General features: G+C 36.2%; 1 protein-coding gene across 1 annotated transcript; it reads right to left on the reverse strand.

The window, feature by feature from the left end:
* LOC138347475 (nudix hydrolase 16, mitochondrial-like) lies at positions 1 to 27,063 on the reverse strand. The gene is made up of 5 exons (XM_069295768.1): positions 27,049 to 27,063; positions 26,471 to 26,727; positions 18,354 to 18,468; positions 7,303 to 7,386; positions 1 to 528 (listed from the first exon to the last, which is right to left on the reverse strand). The coding sequence occupies exons 1-5, from the start codon at positions 27,061 to 27,063 to the stop codon at positions 262 to 264; spliced, it is 738 nt and encodes a 245-aa protein (XP_069151869.1). The 3' UTR covers positions 1 to 261.

Here is a 27,063-nt window from a genome sequence, read left to right on the forward strand (position 1 = left end):
TACTACCAACATTTGTTAAACTGACATTATTGTTTCCCATAACATTTGTGATGAGACATGATGGAGATTTCTTGTTCCTTCATCCTCCAATTCACCATCAAGTCTATTCACCAATTAAAATGAACCTTCTCTTACTTACTTCCTAGTCCTAAAATGAAATTGAAGCTAATACACACCATGACACCGTCCAGTTCTAAACAATTGCCTTCTTTCGTTAAGAAACAGAAACCTCAATGTTGGTCAGAGGAACAAACAAATAAACTAGTCCTCACAATTCGTTGTGCTTGTCATACCATTGTCATGCCACTTAGAAAAACCTTCCTCCAGGGCCTGTCGCATCCATGGGTGCGGGCAACATTGAATTGCTTCTGGAACTGTCAGCCAACTTCTTCTCCTAAGGCTATGTTTAGGCCAGCACTCAAGCTCTTCCTTCACCAACAAAGCAAACATGGTAGCTTTACACAAGCCTTCTGGACTGAACTCGTCCCAAAGTGTCTTACTATTAAAGAGGTAGTGACCCAGAAAGTGCTTCAAAATAAAATGCATAAAATTTTATCAATAGACGAAAAAAAACAATGAAATTAAACAAATAAAAGCATTTGCATGAAAAAAGAAAAGAAGAGAAAACATTTCGTGAAATTGGTGGGTAAACAAACAAGAAGGCTCCTTATTAGGATAGGAGTTATGAAGTCAATCTAAAGGAAAATTCCCTAATTCTTGGTACTGCAATTATATGCACAATTAGAGATGCATAATATTCACAATCGTAATGAATATATTTCTATTTAAAATCGATGGTGCAACTCTGCCCACCTTTTGCACACCTTGACTAATTTTACTTGCTATCTTTCACCAGTGTAAATACCGGATGAACCTAGAAGTAACTTTTATGATTCTACCAATCCCAGGTTTGAGACTTCAAATTTTCTACTATGTACAAGTCATGAAGGGAAAAGAAGAAGAAAAAAAGAGGAATGAAGAGGAGACAACATAGCTCCACATAACATCATATTTAACACGAGACAAATGAAACAGGAAATGTTATCATCAGAGCCTACCCAATCTCAGCTCATGTTATAAAAGATCTCTCATCTCTCAAAATATTAAAATAATTAACAGTTCAACATAAACTTTAAACTACCAAAGGAAATAGTAACAAACTTAAAGCAAAACTCAAGGGTAAAGTAAGACACTTATTTGTATTAACTAAGAGAATCTCAATGACGGTGTAACAGGACTAATTATTTAATGAAATAACTTTTAAATCTAGTTATTTGGAAAGAAATTCAGTTTCAAAATGTAACTAATATATGGCATTATATTGATGTCGCCCATCTTGTTCTATTCTTTTGTTACAGGTTTTTTAATGAAGTCTCTTTGGCAGAGAGAAACATTAGAAGTTTGACTGTCTTATCAAGAAAACCTGTAGACATTTATTAGAAGCTAGAAAGAAATAAAAAAAATTTAAATAGAAAAAGTAAAAAATGACTGGTGAACATAGCAAATAGTTCGGACTTTGGAGACTAAAGTAGATGGTTCTCCATCGAAAGGAGGTTTCAACAGAAACGTTTTCCACCTAATAGCAATGCTTACTATAGGAGGAACTTTGTGAAAGTAATACAGGTGGAGGATCAGACTATGAAAGAGAAGTGGAAATTGGGGGGAAGGAGGGGGCTGGGGGGGGGGGCTATTGACGGACTTGACACACAGTTTTGTAACAAGGATCTGGAATGAAGACCAACTTTAGGTTGGAAGGAATTTTAGAAAAGGATGGGTCAAGATGAGGTTGTGGTTTGGAGAGACTTCCTGGAGGAGGAATATTGTAGGTGTGATATACTCCTGCCCAGATGGATTACAATCACATTTTCCCACAGAAACACATTCAAGCAAGAGTTTCAAGTGCATCTTAAAACGCACACCACCAGGAAATTTGAAAAGAGTATAAATGTATCCTTTGTAATGTTGATACCAAAAAAGAAAGGCACAGTAAATATAATGGACCTTTATTTTTATTCGTTGACAAGTTAAAAATCAAGGACTTTAGACCTACTATGTCTTTTGGGGAGCATCTTCATATTTTTGTATTTTTTTTCTTGGACTACAGAAGGTGTTGGAAGATATGGCCTCAATGTCACAAAATGCCTTTATGGGATGTAGAAAAAAATTGGATGCAACCTTGTTTACGATTGAGGTGGTTCACTCCAGGATAAATGGGTGGAGACGCAAAATATACATCCAGGTTAACACTGGAAAATTAATATAACCATATAACCCAGTTCCATGTAGAAAGGATGTGGTTTGAGAAAATTAAAGAGTAATAAATCCATTAGGAAAGTAATGATTGACAAATATAAGTTCAAAGGAGAGAATGAAGGACAGACCACATAAAGCACAGTTGTATTATAGGGATTTCAACAAAAATATGAAGTTCAATATAAGAAATAGAAACAAAATTAGCTTCAGAAAGCATAGTTAGTATGGGGATTCTCCCTTATGCATATCATTCCCATCCATCTTAACAACTCGAACTAGAAGATAGTTGTTGTTTCCGGGGTTTACAAATTCAGGGAGAGGTGATCTTTCTTATAGGACTAGAGTTCAGGTAAAACTTGCAAGATAAGAAGATGAATGAACTATTTGAAATGATGAATATCCTGTACAAGAAAAAGATGCACATATAACAAGTTACCAGTTGCAAAAAGAAAAAGAGATGCACATATAGGGCCTCTTGAAAAAGGAACGGTCAGAACTAAGGGATTTTAACAATCAAGTCCTTCAACATAGGCTATTGTTGAGGGAGAAAAAGGAACTTCCTCGCAAGTTAGTTTGGATACCTAGAGACCTAGGAAAATGTCTTCCTAGAGAAACATGTAAAGTCATTCTAACAGTTGAGAATGACAAATAGAAAGCCAACTCTCATTTGCTGGTGGTTTACATGAATAAAACAATGGAGTATGTTTATGTCTCATTCATAAACTTCTTAATCGCCCAATTACATACAAGTTGTGGTGAAATGCCTTAGGGATTGAATCGATGATGTAACACATTTAACGCCCATTCTGACACTATGGATGTAAAAGAATAGGAGAGCATATGAAAGAACTTAAAACTCTTTTATAGATACTAATCTATCCGTACGCGTGTTGCGCGTTTATCCCATATCAATGTTATCCATATAATTTAATTAGTTACATAAATATTATTAGCAATATATTTGGGTTTAAAAAATTAAATTAAAAAATATAAGATCTTCAAAATAATGAATGCCAATCTTATTTAATTAATTTAAAAAATAAATATAGAGAATATGTTCCACAAAAGTAGAGTAATTTGTTGACTTGTATTCACACGGGTTGTATTAGTATTTCACCCATTCTATATGTGATCTTTTTACCTTTATAATAAATTTGAAAATGCGGACCTTCACCAATTCTATGAAGATGGACCTATAATTTTAACATGAGGAATATTATAATTACATCATGGAATGATAAATCAAAACTATACTGGTTGTAGCTACAATAAAACAACAAGAACATTCCAGAACTATGCTATAAGATGTTATATATCTTACCCAGAGGGTAATAATCTAATTGTACATTAACTAAAGAAACTAGGAAAACATGTAATAAGTTAACGCTTGAAGTTATTTTCAAGTATCAGAAATTGCATAAAAAATTTCTATCATATTTTAAATTTTTTGATAAAATGGGGTTTTTCATTCACAAAAGGCATCAAGAAGATGCATATTTACAACTTAAAAAGAAAGAAAATTGACAAAAGAAACTGAGATAAAGAAAAAGGAAGTTCCTTTATAGTCCGTCAATATAAGACAAGGGGACCGATAAACTCCATTAATTGTTCGGTGCTAGATAAATTAGCCAATTTAGTCCAGCAAAAAAGTAAGACTAGGCATCTGGTTGTGAGAGAGTGCTCTGGAGCTGAGAATGCATCAAAACATCTCCTATTCCTCTCATTCCAAATACTCCAAAAGATAGCAACAGTAACCATTAGCAAGATCTTTTTGATGGTTTCATCAAGTCTCCACATGCTCAGTTCGTATGTGCCTCTTTTGTGATATGTGGAATGACCCATTTCAACCCAATAGTGCACAAGAACATGTTCCAAAGATTAGTAGCCACCTTGCAGAGCAAAAAACAGATGATTCACAGTTTCCAACTTGTCCAAACATAGGTAGCATCTCTTCACTAATTGGAGACCTTTCCTTTTGAGATTGTCTTGTGTCAACCTAGCTTCATGGAGAGCAATCCAGTTAAGGAAAATAAACTTAGGAGGCAACTTTGTCTTCCAAATCAATTTCCAGGACTAATTGTTAACTACTTGGTTTTGTGTACCAATCTTCCTGTAGCACTCTTTCACTGTGAAAGTGTTCTTCCTCCCCACCACATTATCTGCCATGGCTACATCAGTATTATATCTTTCAATATCTGCTAGCAATGCCATCAGTTGGTCATCTCCCAATTTTGAACTGCCCTTCTGAATAGAATATCCCAATTGTTTCCATTTCTATTATGAGTTATGGTGGAATTCTTATTCACATCAATCTGATACATATAAGGGAACTCCTCCATGCGGGGTAGTACCATTGAGCCATTTGTCCTTCCAGAATCTAATATGAGCTCCTTTACCTGGTATATAACAGGTGCACCGGAAGAAATCACTCCCTAACTTTGTAATGAATTTCTAAGGGCCCACTTCATAAGGAGCATTTTGTGCCCCAGTGATCACTTTCACCATGCTTGTTGTTACCCACCTCCTTCCATAGGCTTGGTTCACCAGTTGCCATACCTCCAAAGCTATTTCGACTCTTGTTGTGTGACGCCAAATCTTATAACTCCCATACCTCCTTTGCATTTAGGTAGTGTGACTCTATCCTATTCAATCAAGTGAAATCCGAGTGTTGTTGTTCCCCTCATAGAAAAAGTCCCTCCTAATTTTGTCTAGTTTCCTTAGAACCTTTCTAGAAATAGGAAGGAAAGACTTGTAATAAGTTGGCAGGCTATCAAGAACGATATTGATAAGAGTAGGTCTTCCACCCATAGATAGATACTGCAATTGCCAGGAAGCTAGTCTCTTAAAATTTCTCAATAATACCGTTCCACACCTTACAATTCTTGTACTCTGCAGCAAAGGTAGGCCTAGGTAAGATGTAGGAAGAACCCTGATGCTACAACCCAAAAATACTTGCAAGTTCCTCTATGTTTAGCACATTGACATGTAGTCCCGCTAGAGGCTCAAACAGAGAGAGTGTTATGTTTAGGTACCAAACTTGTTACTCTTCCGCCTCACAAAACATCAGTGAGTAATCAACATGCGATAGATGTGAAATGATGACTCGGTTTCTCAGAAACTTACCCTTCTATGAACCCCCGAATCCACTGTAAATCCCTGGCCTTCTCCATCATCTTGCTTAAACCCTCCGTCACTGATATGAACAAGAAAGGGGATAGAGGGTCCCCTTGCCTGATCTCTCACTGAGGAGAGAAGAATCCAACTGGTTCCTCTTCACCAACACTGAGTATTTTACAGTTGTAATGCTGAATCTTATCCAACTGATCCATTTTTCACCAAACCCCATCTTCCTCAAACTAGAGATGAGAAAGACCAATTTAGCTTGTCAAAAAACAATTCCTATATCAAGCTTGCACAATAGGGATCACGTATCTTATCCATCAAACTAGAGCTTCATTAGCTATGAGTACTACATCAGTGATCTATGTTTGCTTAATGAAAGCATTCTGAAAGTTGGAGACTAGCTTGCCAATAACTTTCTTCAATCGTTCTGCTAGTAGCTCGGCACAATCTTATATATGCTCCCTATAAGACTGATTGGACTGTAGTATCTAAGTTCTACTGCATCTGTCTTTTTTGGAATCAATGCAATGAAAGTGCTTATTGCACAATCTCACCATTTACCATTCCTGATGGAAATAATTGAGAGTCCCCATTACAATTGCGTTTATAAAATCCCAGGATCTCTGAAAAAAATGCCATGGTGAATCCATCTGGAATCTAGATAGAACCCTTGTCTGTTGCACAAGATAATAACACAGTTTGGACTTCCTCTTCCTCAAAGGCTCTCTCAAGTGACAGCTTATCTTCCTCTGATAGTCTAGATAATTCTTCACAGTTTGATGTGGATCTCCACTCCTCATCCTCAGAGTAAAGGTTTTGATAGAAGAGTAAATCTCTTGTTTTATCTTGGCTTTCTCCTCTATGTATATCCACCATCCTCTATAAGCTTATCAATCTTGTTTAATCTTCTATGAGAATTGGTTATAGATAGAAAGTATTTTGTGTTAGTATCCGCATGTTTCAACCATTTGCATCTCGATTTTTATTTCCAGGAAATTTCTTCAGCTTTAGCAAGTGCCTCTAATTCAACTTTCAGATTCAATAATATTTGTTTCTATTCCACAGTAAGGTCTCTCCCTTCACTGGAGTGATCTAGAGCTGCCAGATCTTCTAGTGCTTTGGTTCTTCGTGTATCAAGCTTGCCAAAAACTTCTTTATTCCACTTAGATATGTATAAGCAGTGAAAGAATAACAACCACATTTAACACCTTTCTAAAAATACATGCATCCCTTAAAAATGTACGACAACTTTTACTAATAATAGATTTTAGTTTTTTATTTATTATTATTATTATTATTATTATTATTAAATGTAAAAATAGGTTAATTAGAAGGGAATTTTAGTAATTTAACTTTGACTTTTGAGGTTCCCGCTTTTATAATAATATAGATAGATAGATTAGTGAGTGTTCTTTTACTTGTATACTTTTGGGACACTTTAAATCCATCTACTTTTGATGATTGGATGTCGTAGAAAATCACATTTTGTATAGAATTATCTACTTTCTTTTATACACCTGATATGTTGTGTAGGTTCCCATTATATCAATAAAAAATACATTTTATGCAAAAAAGATAGGGAACAATCTCTCTACCTCCAAGATACGAGTAAGGTCGATATACACTCGACTGTCCCCAGACCCCACTTTGTGGTATTACACTGACTATATTATTGTTGTAAAAGGAAGACATGAAGACCATTTTGATAAATGAATTTATAAGAACTAAATTCCATAAAAGGGTCTAAAACTTCTGCATGTAAGTAGTCACTGAATTCAACGTATTGTCCTTGCTCGAGTGGTACAAAATTAAACAAGCACTAAGCAATCACATAAGCCACAGAAACATACACCAAGTTCCAGTAGGAAAGTCTAAGTTGTGTTTTTGAAAAAAAGTTAAACAACGCAGATACTTAAAGAGACTTACCACTATATCCCCTCGTACTCCAGCTTCCTCTATGGCTTCACGGATAGCTGCCTCCTTGACTGTTTCATCATTTTCCCAACCACCCTATTTATACAAATATGCCAGAGATATCAATATGCAGCACCCATAAGATACTCATCCTTGTGATCAAATGAACCAAAAGATTTAAGTCAAACTTATTCAGCAATATCACCTAACATCAGAAAGCCCAAAAGTAGACACTAGGAAGACGAGTTATATAAAAGATCAAGTACAACAACCAACATGTCATAATTGACACATGCTTAAAAAAATAATCGAGAAAAACAAAAGTATGCACTCAATGTTGATTTTGATCGAACAAAGTACTAATATGCTAAGTAGCTTGAACTCTTCACTTCCGGTATCGCACACGCGTAGACATGACATGAGTGTGGGTGTGGGATCAATAACCGATCTGGTCAATCAGTTTTTGGGTACTTCAACCAAAATCGATTGTGGACAACTTCAATGATTTATGTGAGTAAAACAACATTAAAGGTGAAATTAAAGATGATAAAATGCCTTGTATATAGAAATTTTTATGTCACTCCTTTTCCTTTAGTCTCCTGAGATTCTCCTCTTGATTTATATTTTCTCCTCAAGTTTCCACATAATATCTCATTATTTGTGTTTTAAACTCTATTTTTTAGACATTTGAATTGTTTTTAGCCAAATTCCCGCATCTGTATCCATATCTAGATCTGAATCCCTGAATCTTAAAGTTCATGGGGGTGTTCAGATTGGCTATTTTAAGCAGCTTATAAGCTGAAAGTCATAAATTGGGCACACCCAACATTTTGGCTTTTGGCTTCTTTTTTTGGGTACTTTTTCAGCCAAAAAAAGTGTTCTAAGCATTTCTTGTGTTTCTCTAACACTTCCAAAAATAAAAAATAGCTTAAAAGTCAAAAGCTACTTAAAAAAAGTCAATCAAAACATCAACTATATCATGAAGGATCAAAAAGCTTGAATCTGTACTTGTACCAAACACCAGCTGCAAGTCGGAACAACTTAGCTAATATGTAATAAAACTTCATACTTAGACATATAAAACATAAGGGAAACACAACTTTTAGAGAGAGATGCTTTCTCCTCATTCATACTTCTTCTAGTTGCCAGAAATTTGATTTCCTCAATTCCTCTTCTCTCTCCCTCCCTCTTCTCTCTTCTAGAATCTAGACATTAGATTCTTCTTTTTTCCTCTCTTCAGTTTTCTCTCTCATAGTTTTTTGGTGATCACTTTTTTTTAATAACTGAGAAATCCATATGTGAGCCGCCGCCCTTCGGACCAATCACAACCTTCTAAACTCGGTGGATAATGGGCCTGCCCCTCTACCTTTCTCCACTTAAATATCGGGCTTCGCTTTGCATGGTGTGAGGCTTGAACCTCCGACATAAGTCACAAATCTTCCACCTTTTGCCACTAGAGCTAGGCCTTGGGGGCAAGGTGATCACTTATTTGGTGGACTCATTATCTAAAAACTGTATCTTTCTCTCCTCTATTTTAATGGATCATAGGTCTTTGTTTGTGATTGTTCTTAAAAATGTTACGCAGAAAGACTCTTGGCATTCACAAGCAGTAAGATGGAGGAAAATATAGAACATCAACTAGAAAGGAACAAGGTCTTATGGCACGATCATTATATCTTTGATTTTTCTTTACCTCCCCTTCGCTTGAGCCAACTGGATGCTACGTGGTGTGGTATAACTGATTATTTAGACAACAAGAAGTACATAAATGGACATAGTTGAATGGATTGAAAGAAGACCAGGACTTGTTAGTCAAAATTTTATTAGCAATTCCCTCTTTAGGATATGTCAATTCATGTGTGCTACCAATAGACAGGGCAATAACGGTAGCAGTTGGGGAAGAAGGGGAAACAGAGTAACATCAAGATTTTCCAGCCTTTCAACTTACCTGGAGGTACCTATGCATTGTCCCACATCTTGAAAAGGGAAAAAGTTCAATCACTGTGGTGGAATCCACTCTCAAACAATGGATCGACTGATATTTGTTTGCCGGAAAAATAGATATTATGCAATAATAGTTAAATTAGTTAAAATGGGAATAAAGGGAAGTGTACTATATCGATCAAACCTCTCTCTTTTTCGGCTAAATTGATAAAGCAAGAATGAAAGAGAGTAATAATTATACAAAGAACAGGAGCAAAGATAAGGACAAGTAAGAATAACAAGAAATAAGTAGATCTTGAATTTTTTCTATTCTCAGATCTTTTCAATGGTTTTAGCTTACAAGTGAAGATGATATTTCTCTCTCTCTCATGCAAGGGTTTGCTTGAGGGGCAAAAAAGCTAACTATGCTAGTATGAAAAGGCTACTCTGCCCTCTTAAAAGGCTACTCTTTATTGTTTTTGTTTTGATCAAGTAAAAAATTGCATTTATACTACCAAAACTAACTTGGTCGTATACAAGAGATAAACCAAAAAAAGAGAAACCTACAAGTATGACTCTCTCCAAAAAAAACTCAATCCTCAATACAACACGGGAAGTACACCGAAAGAAAAAAAGGGATCGTAGACTACTCCTCTATCTAGCAAAGGTCAGCTCCACCCCTTCAAAAACTCTACTATTTCTCCTTCTAAATGCGCCACATCAAAGCAAATAGGAGTAACATTCCGAGCCTTGTATGTTCTTCTTCTAACTCCACTATTCTAATTAGACTCCAATTCCTTCACCTGATCTTGGTTTTGCCCAAGAAACATCAAACCCTTCTAAGATATCTCACCTACCGTGAAGCGCAATTTTTGAAGAGAAGACAAAAATAATCCTTCAACAACGATATTATATGTTTAAGCAAATTTCAATTTAAATACTTAATAAGTAGATAGCAAAAAATCATCCATAGTACTAGTAAAATCAATAGTAAAACATAAACTTAGCAATTCATCTTTCACATGATCTGGGCAACTTTGACAAATGGTAACGTTTGGATTACCACCAATAAGATGATGCTTGTGACGACAAAAGTCACACCTCGCCATTTGAAGAGCTAGAATTGGAATAATCATTTTAGGGAAGAATGAAAAATCTGAAAATTTGTTAAGTTACGATAAGTTTGAGTTTTGGGTCAACTTCAAACGAGCATGAATCCTAGCTCAGGATGAGTTAGGTGCGCTTTTAAGAAAGATCTTGGAATTATCTTTCCAACGCCATTGAGTTTGCATAATTTCGAGTTCGGATGAGTGAGATATATATGTCCATTTGAAGTTGGGTTGTTCAAACAAGGGAATCGGATTTTGGAAGGGTATGTTAGTCTTTTCCTTACCCGATTATTTTAATTCTTTTTAAGAGTTTATTTGGGGTCTAATCAAAATTACATCAATTTAGTCAATTGGAAATTAACGCTAGGGCTTGGAGAAAAGAGAAAAAAGGAGAAAGGAGAAGAAAGTTCAAGATTTGTTGATTTCTTGAAAGACTGTGTGGTGATCCCTACGGGGTATGTGAGATCACATAGCATTGGGTTAGTTCACCCACGCACCCATCATGATTCAATCCCTACGAGTGTTGGAATTCAATTCCTACGAGTATGGATTAAAGGTCCATGATCTCATGTTTATGGATGATTTCCTCATGTTTAGACGTACCTTAGAGTGTTGAATCAACTAAGAAATATAGGTAGTTGCTAAGGAAATAGTACGGAAGGAATGGAGAAAATGGGAAAACTGGCATCCCTGGCACTTTGAGAGGCGCGAGGAGCCAACCCTTAAATTTCAGAGGTTGGGTTGGGGCGCTCTGGCTAGCGCGGAGCCCTGGAGCCCAAACTATAGAGCCCCACTTGGGGCGCTATGGCTGCGGCGCCCCAGGCCTTGCCCAGGTGAACTCCGACTTTTCTCTTTCATTTTTCAACTCTAAAACCCTATTATAACTTGGTTCTTTTCCCAAACACTTAGAATCAACTATACCATCAATGTGTAAGATTCTACTTAAAAACACACCCAAATTCATAAATCAAACTCAAGAAACTTCAACAACACCAACCCACAAGAATTCAAACGAATTTACATCAAGAGCTCATAGAATTTACTTTCAAATCAATATAACTTCGCTAAATTGAATCACGATTAGTGCATGGGTGAACTAAACCAATGCTATGTGATCTCACATACCTCGTTGGGATCACCCCTTGACGAAATCCACACGCAATCCTCCAAGAAATCGATGAATCTTGAACTTTCTTATCCTTTCTCCTCTTTTCTCTTTCCTATAAGCCCTAGCGTGAAGTTCCAATTCACTAAACTGATCTAATTCTTATTAGCTCCCAAATAAACTCCTAAAAACGAATTAAAATAATTGGGTATGGATTAAATTTAAATACCCTTCGAAAATCCAGTTTAGACTTTCCTTATTTGAACATCCAACTTCAAATGGGCATATCTCACTCATACGCATTTGGAATCATGCAAACTCGACGACGTTGGAAAGATAACTCCAAGATCTTTCCAACAAGCACACTGACTCATTCTGAGTTAGGAGTTATGGTCGTTCGAAGTTGACCCAAAACTCAAACTTACTATAACTTAACAAATTTCTAGATTTTTCATTCTTTCATAAAATGATTATTTCCAATTCTAACTCTTTAGCTCTTTCAAATGGCGAGGTGTTAAAATAAATCCCCGCTTTTCTGATCTTGTAGCAAGAAAAGGCATTAAATATACGTCTTGTCATAATCACTAACTTTCTATGCATACATTCAACCCAGTTTCTCTTTTGATCTTGTTATGCCATTTACTATCTTTAAGAGCAAAAGATTAAAAATCTAGCTACTTTGATTATTTTTTCTAAATTCACGGAAAATGTTCTATTTGGATAGAACTAAAAGTCAACTACTTAAATTGAAAAAAAAAATCATTGAAACTGGACTATTTGAAAAAGAAAAAAAAATAATTTCAGCTACTTTAATTAAAATTGAAACAAATATAAAGAAGAAAAAGAACCCTAGTCCTAGTACAACAAAACTAATAAAATAACTAAATAGAAAACTCCTAACAACAAAAAGATCCAAAAAAAAGGAAGAAGAAAAAAGAAACGAAAAACAGAGGCTAGAGATCACCGGAGAAGAAGGAAAAAAGAATCCTGCAGACCTTAATGTCAATGGGGAAGAAGAAGAAGGGAGGAGAAGAAGCTTACCTGAAAGTCACCGCTGAAGAAGACTGAAACCCCTATTTCAGAATTAAAATTAAAAGCCCTTGTCACTGACTTCATTTTATTAAAAATGAAATTAAAAGGTTTAAATAAACAAAAGTGATGCTTCACACTACACGCTGCTTCAGCCATATAAACACTTGCTTCTCTTGAACTGCTTTGCTTCAGGACCTTGCACTGCTGCTCTACTGCTTCAGGGCCATTTCACTGCATAACGCGACAAAGAAGTAACTTTCTTGAACACTGCTCACCTGCCACTTTATATAGGAAACACCAACTTATGCAAAAGACATTTAATTTCCTAAGATCCTCTGATGTTAAAATCACCCCTCTTGTAGCTAACCACAAGAATAAGCAAGCTGTAGCTGGTGCTTTGGGTTTCCAGGCTGAATCATACAGAAAACTATCCTCCATCCTAGACAGAGGCTTCTCATAGAAGGACTTCAGAGAGAACACTTTGTATTCTTCTAACTTCTAACTTTGTACCTCTACCCCTCCACACACCCTACAACCAGCCTCTAGCATCTTCTCGCTAAGGCTTCGTTGCACCTCCTATGCACATGCCTAAACCATCTCACTTTGGCTTCCCTCATCTTTTTTTCGCCAAAGAGATCATTTCCACCTTCTTCTTGATAACCTCATTCCTAATCTTGTCATTGCTAGTATGCCCCTAGATCCTTCTCAACATCCCCATCTCCACAAAATACATCCTCTGAACATGTTAGTTCTTGACTGGCCAGCAGTCCTTATACAATAAGGACGGTCTAACTACTACTTTGTATAGCTCAACTTTATGTTTAGGTGGTACCTTCTTATCACACAAGACCCCAGAGGCAAACTTCCATTTCGACTATGCCGCCCCAATATGATGTGTGACATCATCATCAATGTCACCACTACTATGGATTATGAACCCAAAATACTCAAAACTTTATCTCTTGGAAATAGTTTGTGTAATAATCTTTACTTCCACGTCTGCTTCATCTAACACAATTCTAAATTTGCTCTCCAAATATTTTGTTTTTGTCCTAATCAACCTAAACCTTAAGACTCTAGAGTTTGTTTCAAACCTACAACCTAGAATTAACTTTGTTCAAATTTGGCCGAGAATAATAAAATACATTCATGAAGTTTTGAACTTTGACCAAGTTCAACTGCTTCCAATAATTTCAATAAGCCACGGATAATATGAGTACCCATGTTATTCGTTACATCGCCCATTTTTTATGTCTTAAATATGAAGGGTATTTTGTCCATTTTTGTTTGATCCATTTTCAACCTACCAATATCTGATCCACTCAACACATTTGTCGGGACTAGGTGGTATAGTCGAGATGTGCTTCAGTCTTGCCATTTCACAACGTATGGGGTCATTTGGTTAGGAACTAGTTATCCCAAGATAAACTATCCTGGGGTAACATAAAAACACTAAAATTGGATATGCTAAATAATGCTTAATGTGTCTAGAATGCCTACGATTAGACCGGGTTGACACGGATTGATGCGCGTAGAACTAGACCTCTGAACCTTTTCGACAGCCCATACAACAAACTTGGGGAGTTAGTTGAGCTAGGAAAGGTTGGGTCCAGCCATGAAGGTCTCCCAAATATGAAGATTTACTCGGATGGGTCTTTACCAGACTTAAAAAAGGGGAAATATTAAGTTTGGAGGGTCTAGGGGTAAAATGGTCTTTTTTTAGGCTAAGGGTAGTATCGTAATTACCCTAAATATGTAATTAATTATTTTATTAACAATTTCAAGGGGCATTTTGGGTAGAAAGGGCCAAAATTGCCCATTGAGCAAAATCTTGCTCCAACCGGGTTCGAACCTAGGTGGGAGCAATTATTTAACTTGATTATTTATATTGGTGAATTAATATAATTAATTAATATTTAAATACTGATTTAAGAAAAAGTAAAATTAGATTATTATTAATTAATTAATTAATTAATGGGGAGGTTTGGGTCGGGTCGACCCGGAGGGACCCATTTTCGCGATGGGGACGTCATGGGTTCGAACCTCGACGGAAGCAACATTTAAGTGGATTAAATTGAACTTTATAATCTTATCTTGTAAGGGCATTATGGTCATTTAACTAAACTAATTAAATCAGATTTTCAAAGTTTGAAAGAGTCCTAGTTGACTAAGACTAAACTACTTCAACTAATCCTAAGTCACTCACCTCTTTCACGTTTATATCTCTCTCTCCTTCATGTCTATCTCTCTCTCATTTCACACTTTCTTTATGGCTTCCAAACGTGAGAAAAAAATCAGAAAACAAAAGTTCTTCACACTTGAAGAACTTGCATGCAAAACACAAACGAGAAAGCAATCCGAAAACGTTAAGCAAAACGTAATACGCTAGTCAGGTAAGGTGTGAGTTTCGAGAGTGGACGTGAATTTGGAGAAGTGTTGGGTAGCAAGTTCAAGTGTTGAACAACGTTAAAATCAGGTATGGGTTTCTCTTTCTCCAAGAGAATTCCCTTTCCACGAATTCAACGAATTTTTAAACTAGGGTTGTTCCTATTCTTGTCAAACTCCGTGTCCCTACTATCCTTCTGATTTCAATCTGAAATAGGTTAGAGATCATGTTGTTGGTACCTTTTCTGGTAATTTAAGTATGAAGTGTGATTTTCGTGATAATGTGTTCATGATTATATGTTTGCAATTGTAAGCATGTTAATTTATGTCAACCGAAAGTATGTGAAAAAGTGATGTTAGTGCAAATGTTTGTGTAAATCATAATGAGCAAAAGTGGTGTAATGTTGCTGGATTTAATGGTAATGCTTGGCTGAATATAACCATGAAAAAAATATACATAAACATGCACCAAATGATTCATAAAACGTCCTAAGATCTAATGAACGAATGATGATAACAAGGAGCTGAAAATGGTGAACAAATTTCCAGCATTTGTTAGGTTGGGTTCGGTCAATCAAAGTGGTATAAAGTGGTATAAGATGCAATGAAAAATGAATGTACAATAAGTGAAATCACTAAGGATTGAACCCAAGACATCATTACATGAAAGCTACAAAAAAATCAACAAAAGATTAAGACATAAATGGATTAGAGGAGACTAAATTTCCAACTTGCTGGAAATTGTAGTCATGACCAACTTTTTTAAAAAAAGAACTTCCTTTAAAACATTTTTAAATGTGAGGTCATTGGGGATTGAACCCATGACCTCACCAATGAAAATTTCATAAAAATTTCGTGAGAAAAATGCAAGGAAAAATAGATGTGGTGAGTGGGGATTGAACCCACAATCTCTTGAATGAATGAGAGAGTTAGAAGAAAAATAAAGGAGAAATTTAATATGGAGAGTGGGGATTGAACCCACAACCTCTTGGATAGGTGATAAAGTTAAGAGATAAATTAAAAGAAAAATAATGATCTTGTGGGGGATTGAACCCACAACCTCCTTGACTTAAACGAAAAAGGAGAGGAGAAACAGAAAGGAAATATTATGGGGTTGATGGGGATCGAACTAGGATCCCCCAAATATGAAAAATGCAATTACCAATTTTAAAATAAGATTAAGTGTTGTCCAAGTGATTCGAAATCGGGTTCCCTTGCCCAATTTCGTATTGACACATAAGTCATACGTAAGAAAAACGAATGCTGCCTCTAAAGATCGAAATCAATATATTGGCATATATACAAGATGCATAAGTCTTGTAACACATAATCTTGGGTAAACATGAATCACTTAGACAAACTATGAATGAAGCCTCATGACTTGTATGTGTTGACTCCTAAGTCTAGCATACGTTTAAAAGTAAGCGAGCTTAACATTGCATTGCCATGTGATGAAATGAACATTCACGTGAAGGGGCGAGTAATTATGAAAAAAATGTGCTAAAGTTAATGAATGAGGTGACAATATGATAAGAGACGAATGGAAAGATGAGAACAATTTCAAATGATCCTAAGTAAATGTTACCAAAACGTACTTACCTATGCAGTGTAAAGTTAATGAAGAGATTAGTCTTTATGAATACTCTAATGAAAGTACTGAAGTTAATACATACTTAATAATAATGATGAGATGAGAAATCATCTAATGAGCTATGATGTCCTCATGCTAGAAGCCAGCTTCCATGATGTATGAGTTGAATGCAATGAAACTTTATACTGAGCACCGATAGGGTAGCTATGAGCGGTGACGCCTTCCTTCGGGAAGGACGGAGGTTCACGTAACTCTCATGAGATGAGACTGTCCGGCATGCCGGGTATGGGTATCCTTACATCTCCTAGTTTTGGAATCTATACTGCTAATATAGGGATCTAGCAGGGTTCAATTCTCTATATACACTATCATGTTTTGTTTCACTTTGGCCGGTGATTCCACCTCTTTTAGATGTGGGGATTACACACCAGATTTCATGATGCTCACATGATCTATGTCGGTTAAGGTTAAAGTTCCCAAAGAAAGAATGAGGTCAGCCTCAACGAATGCACATAATAAAATGAACGATACTAAAGGTGTTAGATTAGGATAACAAGAGGTGAGCTAGACTTAAGTAATAACACTAGATTATGCTTGGTCATTGCACAACGAACCTGATGAGAGTCTTAAACTACATACTAGGTATGATTGGTGGCTGCACTAGTATATGAAAGAATGAAAATGAAGTACGTATGAACGAATGAATCTGACTCTGTGTTTGTTAAAGAAGGCTCCCTAGTTGAGGTTCCATATGTTGAGCCCTCATTTTGAGAAGTCCCTAATGTCAAGTCCATGATTTCAAGGTCTCATGGCATCTGAAAGAATGATATGAACTACGTGATATGATATGTGCAATATGTTATGTGCTGCTTGTAAAATGATAAGTATGATGATGCATGTTACTCTCATGGCATTACTTTCTTAATCCAAATTTGGCAAGTCCACTAAGTTTCCTAATCCAAATCTGGCAAGTCCATTGACTTTCCTAATCAAAATTTGGCAAGTCCACTGGCTTTCCCAATCCAAATTTGGCAAGTCCACCGACTTGACTTTCCATAATCATATCGTTAGGATAGAGCTCTTCTTAATCAGGCCTGTCCTTAGTGTGTGCTTGCATATACCCATACTTAGTACAAGTGTGTACTAATCCCACACAACTGTATACTTTTAGGATCAGGCAAATGCGGACGCTAGAGCTTACGATACGACGCTGCAGCTATCCGGACATGGTAGGCCCTCATGCTTTCGAGGACGCTTGCCAATTATATTCTAACTTAGATATATAAGTTTGAGTTAATGGAGTATGTTCCACTAGATTTTCTTTCTCATATTATTTCGGACATTGTATTGGTGCCATTTTGGCAAATATACGCTTAATGTAGTATGGAACTATTTCTTTCATTTGATGATCTTAATATTAGATGGTTGATTGTGAACGTTTATAGTGTAAGTAGAATGTCTTATATGAATGTTAAGTAACAAAAAGTTCAAATTTTACGCTAAAATTAACCTAGATGAAGTAACGATGACGTATGTAGGCTTGTTTGCGACCTCTGAGAGGTCAATGACGCCGGTCTCGTCTGGGGTCTAGATTATGGTCGTGACAGGTTAGTTATTGTGGGATAACTTATTCCACCATGTATATGGGATATTCTATAAATACTGGGATAAATTATCCCAACTATGTCAACCAAACAAGACATCTAAATTTTATCCCCAAGACTATTTATACTTATCCCTCACACCAAACTAGCCCTATTAGTTCAAAAAGGAAAGGATAAAAGGTTAAAAAAATAAAACGATCTATTGAAAGATTAAACCACAAGGCGTCACTTAACTCTGGCCAAAAAAAGTACTTTAAACATTACCAATTCAATAGGATAATGTTTAACACCCAAATGCTCTAATAATTTCTCACCTTCGGGAATAGAAGACCAGGCCCACTTGTCGAGTTTATCATCAATACTTCAACTATCTTCTTAGATATCTCACCACTATTTTCTTCCATATTTCTGAACCTTAATGGGATACACCTGAAAAATAATAAGATTATGAGATGAATATTTTAACATGCAAACCCAGGATGTATTAAAATAGTTGCCCATAACTTTGTAATCAATAGAAGACGCAAGTCGTAGCAACAAAAAGATGATGTAAACTTAGATGCGAAAAGAATTAAGCATATGCCTAATAAGTAACAAGTGAGAAATAAAAGAAATCAAAACCATCAAATTTGATTGAACCATTGACCTCAAAGCAAAACATACAAGTTTATTAATATTTGTGATCCCTCTTTGCCTTCCACTATATTTTATGTTGTTCAATCTTTTGGATTTTCAATATTTAACCAGTTCAACGCTTATTAAGATTATTTTTCCAGCTCTATCCACTCCTTCACTCACTGTCCATAATGATTATTCGGCCCGAATCCTACTTTAAAGCTCCATCACTCCTCATAGAGAGGATAGATACAAATGATTCTTCTTATTTTCAAGATTTCATATTTAAAATGAAGTCCTTTGTTGTTCATCAATGTTAAAGAATTCTTCACAAGGAATGAATGCACCTCCGTCAAAATAAAAATTCCCCATTTTAAAAGGGGGTAAGGTAACATAAAACACATAGAAAGAGGCCTTGCAAGATCTGTGACCTAGCAAAAACCAAAGATACTTGTCGGACATACAAAACACAATTAGAATAAAGTTTTAGTCATGTTAGTATGTTTATTCTAGTCCATTACTTCTTAGGAGTTTGCAGTAAGAAAATATGGATAACTTCTAATGTTTTTTAAATTTTATCTTAGTTTATCCTATAAATATTGTACTAAGGTAGAGCTTAAACAGTACATGGACAGTGAAGATTAGAGCCCAACTTTCATGGTATTGACGTTTCAATTTACTGTTGTTAAAAAAAATTAGATAGAGGTGCATTTAATGTTCCTTGTGAACAACTCATTAACATTGAAGAACGATTTGATTTCAGATAAACCAAGGGAGGGTTAAGGAAGAATAATTTACATCATCCTGCAGAGAAGTATTTTATTTCTAATCAAGAGCTGAACACCAAACTATATAAGCATGAGTTCAACATCAAGTTATACTAACTTCAATTTCCATTGTTGCAGTCTATATTCCATTGAACAACCATATGTGAACTAAAACAGTTCCACTTTAAACATCTCTATTTTGTACCATAACAGTTCATGCTTGAATTACTTTTTCTACAGGGTAAACAATAACTCTCTAAAACATTCCCTCCATTGATGTATTGAGAAAATTAATGGCCTTGACCATACTAAAATTTCAAGTTGTAAACCTTTTCTACTCCTAAAAGATTTTTGGCAAAATTTGATACTTTCCATGACAGCTTGTAGAGCATTTTCAGTATTCACTTTTGATTAAAACAACTATAAGTTCAGCTTTGAACTTACAAAGACTTTTAGAAGCCAAAATGTCATGGGTTTTAGCTAGTACTTTTGCTTTAAAGCTAAAAGTCAGAATTTGTTTCGACTAACTAAATACATACTTGTCGGATAATTTTGCTCGAGAAAATCCATTTGCTACAATTTTTAAGTAGAGCAGGTTCTTATGGGATTGATACCCTTTCCCCAAAAGACCAACTATCCCTTCTTAAGGAAGAAACGGAAAGCCTAATGTTACCAACATGGTGTGAAAAGCTCCAAAAACTGTTCTCCGATTCAGATCCTTTAAGCCTACTCATACTTTACTAAGATAACTTAACAATCCAGTTGCAGTTAAACGTGAAATGATATAATTACATAATAACCCATATCTTCCAACACGTATACGAATAAGTTAACATCGACAAAAGTATTAAACTTGAGAATGTAGGGTGTAGTTTAGCTTAAAAGTTCAACGTGGCTAAATGTATAAAAGTGCTAAGTTAAAGTGAAGCCATTAAGTCTAGAGTTTTCAATGGAATATAGACTGCAACATTAATATACTTCTTTGGCCTACCTTTAACTCTTCTTGTACCTACTATAACCAACCTCTCGCACCTCCTCACTCAGGTGTCTGTGCATCAGCTCTTCACATATCCAAATCAACTCAATCTCCCCCCCATCTTTTCCTAAATATTCTCAATCCTAATTTTATCGCTCCTTGTATTACCACACACCCACTTTAACATCTTCATTTTTGCGACATGCATATACTGAACATATGAGTTATTGAACGATCAGCACTTTGCCCACACAACAAAGATATAAACTGAAGGACCAAGAAGTTGCATCACCTACTAGACATTTTGTGGTCTAAATTGGAGAAACAAGAGGCGGTCAAAGGTCCCTTTTTAAAGCCTATACTTAGCTCATTTTTTTCTCTTGTTTTGATATATATATCAAGGTGCTCTCAAGTTCTCTCCTCTCTCCTCCCAATTAGTTTCCCCAAATCCCTTAGTGTTCTTAACAATTTGCTCTCTTATCCAACCAAGGTCAGTGGGTATATTCATGGTTTAGCCTAATTTTCTCATGAAAACCTATTGAAATCATGTCTCCATATTTTAGAGTGTAGGGAAGCCCTTTCTTCAAAGCTAGTTGTCCTTGTTAAAGGATTTCTCTTCCTTTTTGGCTCATATCTGAATGGAAGTTCTAGTTAAGAGAACAGAAATCTCCATCAAAGGAAGTTTCAGCCAATTCCTACGCCTCTTCATGTATAAGTTTGGGTGGAGAATTCACTGTGTTTTTGTCAAGAACTCATGAGATGGTGATTGGAATACATGAGTTCAATATTTTCCTATTATGTTGAAGTACATTGCAGTGTTATCAAAGGCGAAAAGTGAAAAAAAAGCTCTTAAGTCTATTGGGGCTTTAAGCACAAAGCGCAAATAAAGCGTGGGCTTTAATTAAAAAAGTCACAAAGGGAGGAAACAAATACAAATATATATGTTGGTCCAAGACTAATAGTTAGCATATGACCAAAGAAATTGAAAAAAATTTATGATTAAGTAAAATATCGATTGTTTAGTGTCACTTCTTCAGAAGAGATTAATTGGCAAGGAAAAGTTTGATGACGAAACTGAAGCACATATAAAGGAAGCAACGCGCACAACACGTTTTGAGCCTCGCTTCAGGGCTTAAGCGCGCCTTGGACTTCACTAGTACAGTGGACTGTTTTAGGGGCTGTTTTACATGTGATATTGTTTGGGACAGTTTGGACAATCAAGGGAAGGGTGTGTGAAGTTGTAATGAAGTGGAGAAGGGGGTGTGCTGATATATCAAGAGTTTTGAGAGATATACATGCTCACTACCCGTCAAGTTTTTATTGCAAGACCCACATGGTGATTAGCTACTAATATTAGCTTCATTATATACTTATATTATACATTAATACCTTAAAAGAAAAGTCGAATCATGTAGTCATTTTGTCAAAAGATAAGGTATGTAATGCTAAAATCTCTTTCGTTGCTATGACACGAATCCTGGTCACATGTTTCTCTTATATGAATTAATATGATATTAGATTACACATACTGAGAGTGTCCACATGAGCCCAAAATATGAATTAATAAGATACTAGATTACACACATTGAGAGTGTCCACGTGAGCCCAAATTGCTCCAACTGCCTATTTGATCATATACTTCATATGCTACATGTTCCTTTCATTAGATATCACTTCCATTGTGCTAGGCTATAATGTAACCACAAAGAGTCCTTATATGTTCAATTATACAGTTTATATGTCTTCACTTGGAACATGCACTTGTCCATAATTTGAATTTTCCCCAATTGAATTGTTTAAGTTATGTGCCTTAAATTAACCATATGTTAAGTAAGATTACTTGCTAAGTTGTTATACCCTCACTTGTTACATGCCCTGTGGCCTCACTTGCCACATATCTCCATGGGACATGGCTCATTTGTGTATATTTTGCATGCCCAATGAGGCTCATTTACTACTTGACCATAAGGGGGGCAGACATATGCTAGTATGATACTTTTTTTACGACAAGGAAAACCAGCAGCCGCTACGCTTTTGGGTGCGCATAGGGTAAAACCCCGCTCCTATGCAATAGCTCACAAACCACAAAGGAGAGGTAACCCGCACTAGGCAAGCCTGGTGTGACAAGCTCGACCCAGAAGGCAAACCTTTTTCTTTCGCTGGCAAGGGGTTTCAAACTTGAGACCTCAAACATGGAAGTCCCATGCTCAAACCACTGGTACACCCTGAAGGGTAATTCTCAATGTGCTAGTATGATACTATTGACCAAACTAAGGGAAAGACAGGTATATTCATGTGTGCTCCTCAAAATATGTCATCCTGTGCTCCTAATCTGCTTGGACTATCTTTCATGTGTTATACCCGATGTGGCAGCGCACCTATATGGTCATTATGCCCGATGTGGCATACCCTCCTTTATAGACGATATTTCATTTACGCCATATGTGGAAAACCCTCCTGTGTTATGGAACTCACACGAAAGATTTCATGTGATTATATCGTTGTCGAGGACCACTTGTTCATTTGTCCTTTTGAAACTACAGAATGTATAAGACGCCAAAGGAGAACTGTATCACTTGAAATGATTTTCACAGGTAACAAACAACAATACGATGCCAGAAATTTTTCCTTGAGGTTATTTATTTATTTGGTCACAATAAATGACATAAAACATAGTAGCCCAATTGTATAATGTATCACTTGACCACACGATGACGAACAATCATAAGACACTTGAAAAATGATTACAAGTGTTCATGTGTAACTTATAGTTTCATAAGATACTTTCGGCCAGATTATTGATTCTTTCTCATGTGATATCGAGTTGTTACTTCTTAAGTTGTCTGCTTTACATGCCAATACATGTTGTATATGTACTAATATTCCTATGGTCGGCGGCCCTGCGTTTCTAAAATGCAGGACATGTATACATCACAACACGCATCCTTATTAGGCATCTATTGAATATTCAGCTGAGCAATTCGTGAGCTCCAGTCTTATCTGGAGCTAGCATGAATCTGGCACTCTTTTGTTTGTAGTTACACTTTTACTTTGGGCATGTAAAGCCTTGTCCCGATCATTTGATAGTTGTACAGGACTACTGTCATATGTATTAATAGCTTCATTATTCATTTTTATCTTTTAGGCTAGTGGCCGGTGTTGTATATACAGTTTCTTGTCGGCTATTCATTTGCAAAGTGATTCCTCTAATCAACAAAGGTCATTTGTATAGCATGTGTTCAATGGTACTTGTCCACTTCACCCACGCTTAGGGGCTGACAAGTTATTAATCTGATTGTGCTTTATTCAGCACTACAAATAAGAAAAACTGAAGTACATCACTCAAGAAGGTCAATTATTGAGGCCATGCGCAACAAGCCAAACATCAATATGTTGATATTGTCGAAAGTATTGACACCCAGTTCAACATATTATACCCCACCCCAATCTGTCACTGGATACGTTTTGTAGGAATCAATTAACATTACATTTTAATAGATTTAAATTAATATAATCTTGAGTCTAACAATAACAATGACAGAACAATATTTTGGTGTCGAGCTACAACTTCGATTTAATGTTCAATTCATAAGTGTTGACTTCTATGAGCTAGCTTATTTAATGTAGTGCAAGAGTCAAAATGTGACACTCTACGAAGCTATTCTGGGTGCATAATCAGTCGCGGAGCCAAGGGGGTTCAAAATCTGAGAAGTAAACACACGAAGTTGTGGAAGAGGGTTCAACATCTATTATATATACCTAAAAAATAATTTTAATTATGCATTAATAGTAAATATTTTCCGCCGAGGGGGTTCGGATGAACCCCCTGAGTATATGCTGCCTCTAGCCCTGGGTTCATTGCTCATTGACATAGAAATGGGAGAGTAGGCAATCTCTCAGTAGACAAATCAAGTAGTCCCTTTCCTGCAACATTCACCAGTTCAACTATCATTGCTGATTTTCTCGGTGGAATAACCATAATACCAAGATAATGGTGATTGGACATGTGAAAATTAATTAGTGTTAATTGGTTGAAGCATGGAGATAAGAACACAAAGTTCTTTCACAAGACGGCTAACTCTCATCGGAGATACAATAACATTGACGAATTAAATGTGGATGGTGAAGCAATCAAGGATCCAGAGTTAATAAGAAAAGAAATCATAGACTTCTACCAGAAGCTATTCTGAAACTAAGACATAGAGATCCTCAGGTAGTTACACCGTGGCCTTCTATACCCACTATTAGGAGGTTGTTGGAGAGGAAGTCATTGCTGCAGTTGAAAATTTCCAAGAGAGATATTTCTTTGAGAAAAGCTTCAACTCCACCTATGTGACGTTGATTCCCAAAAAGATGGGTGCAAAGAAATTTAGATTTTAGACCCATTAGCTTAATTGGTAGTGTGTATAAAATAATCTCCAAGGTGTTAACTGAAAGGCTTAAAATGGTTATGAACAAGATAGTGGACACAAAACAACTTGCTTTCATTAAAGGAAGACAGATCATGGATGTTATTTTGATGGCTAATGAATGTGTGGATTCTAGGATTAGAAGGAAGGTGGCAGGCATTTTATGCATGTTGGACATTCAGAAAGCATATGACCATCTCAACTGGATTTTTTTGCTAGAGACCTTATCCAAAAGAGGTTTTGGTTGTAGATGGATGAGATGGATAAAGTTTTGTATCAATACTGTGATATATTTTGTTCTCATCAATGGCTCTCCTATAGGTTTCTTCTCTTCAGAAAGAGGACTAAGACAGAGAGATCCCCTGTCTCCTTTTTATTCATTATAGCTATGGAGGGACACAACGATATGTTGAGGATGGCTCAAGAGAAACTATGGTTGAGGGGCATCAAAGTATCAAATAGGGTGGGTTGTGTCATGGAGATCACACACTTACAATATGTTGATGATACTCTGGTTTTCTGTGATGCCAACAGAAATCAACTCATAGTTATATTTGTGCTATTAGAAGCCATATCAGGACTACATATCAATTGGGAGACGAGCTTCATATACCCAGTGAATGAGGTTTCAAATCTAATCTCTCTTGCTGGTACACTTGGGGGAAGGACTGGTGACTTATCAAACGTATATTTGGGTATGCCACTAGGATCATAAATCAAGTCTTCAAGAATCTGGAATGTGGTGGTCGAGAAGTGTGAAAGAAGATTGTTCAACTTGAAGAGTCAATATCTCTCCCTTGGCGGGAGACTCACTCTCATCAATAGTGTTCTCGACTCCATGCCTACCTACATGATGTCTGTCTTTCCTATCCCAGGTGGGGTCATTGACAGACTTGATGCAACAAGGAGGAATTTCCTATGGGAAGGAAATAGTGACTAAGAAATTTCACTTGGTTAAGTGGGATGAATTGATTGGGAGCAAACTGAAAAGAGGGCTTGGGGTAAGGAATTTGAAGATTCAGAACAAAGCCTTATGATGAAATGGCTATGGAGACTAGCATCTAGTGAAAAAGCATTATGGAAAGAACTTATCAAGCAGAAGTATGAAATGGAGGACAACTGGTCTACCAAAACGGTCCCTAGTACATATGGAACAAGCATCTGGAGGGCCATCAAAAACCTTTGGCCAAAATTAAGAGAAAATTGTAACAGAGAGTAGGAAATGGCATAAAGGTCTTCTTCTGGGAGGACTGGTTAAAACAAAACTCCCTACAAACCCTCTTCCCAGATATCTAAATTCTAAACCAACATCAAAAAGGCATTGTGACAGAAGTTTGGTCAAATCAAAGATGGAATTTGAGCTTTAGAAGACCCCTAAATGATTGGGAGATCCAAAGGCTATTAGATTTCTTTGGAATCGTTGAACAATTTAACGAAACCTCCACCTCCCAAGATAGATTGTTTTGGAATCATAACTGCAACGGAAATTTCAAAGTGAAAGAAAGCTTACAAAAAGTTCAACTCTTTCACCCATCAGGTTACTGGCTGGCCATGGAAACTTATCTGGAATATTAAAATACCTCCTAAAGTGTCATGTTTCACTTGACTACTAGCGAAGCAGGCTGTTTTAACTCTGGAGATCCTCATGAATAGGGGTATCAAACTGAGTCCTTCGTGTTTCCTGTGTGGAGAAGAGGCTGAAACAGTCAACCACCTCTTTCTTCATTGTAGGATCACTAATGTTTTGTGGAGAATTTTCATCAATTCGAAGGACCTGCTTTGGGTGATGCCAAGAAATATTGTCCAGGCCCTGAAGATATAGAGTAGCTTTGCCTACATTTCTAGTCGCAAAGAAAGATGGAAGATCATTCCCACCTGTATCTTGCGGTCTGTGTGGAAAGAGAGGAACCTCAAATGCTTCCTAAAAAAAGTAACAACATCCAAAAGATCAAGATGAATTGCTTGGATTTATTTCATTTTTGGTGTAAACAGGAGTATGTGGAAGATCTAGAATCAGTAATGAATGCGTTAGGCACCTTGTAATTTTTGTTTATTTAGGATTGAAGATCTTCCTAATACTCATTTGTAATTAGTAAACCTGTAACAATTTGTGGCAGGTTTGATTTTTATGGAATATAATACAAGATTGTTACCTTCTCAAAAAAAACTTAATTATTGTTGTCAAAGACTCTATGACATGGTGATGAAAACAACAGAAATGATCACTAAATAAGTCCCGTACTGAATCTAAATACAT

Source organism: Solanum lycopersicum, chromosome 3 (genome assembly GCF_036512215.1).
Source record: "Solanum lycopersicum chromosome 3, SLM_r2.1".
Taxonomy (NCBI): domain Eukaryota; kingdom Viridiplantae; phylum Streptophyta; class Magnoliopsida; order Solanales; family Solanaceae; genus Solanum; species Solanum lycopersicum.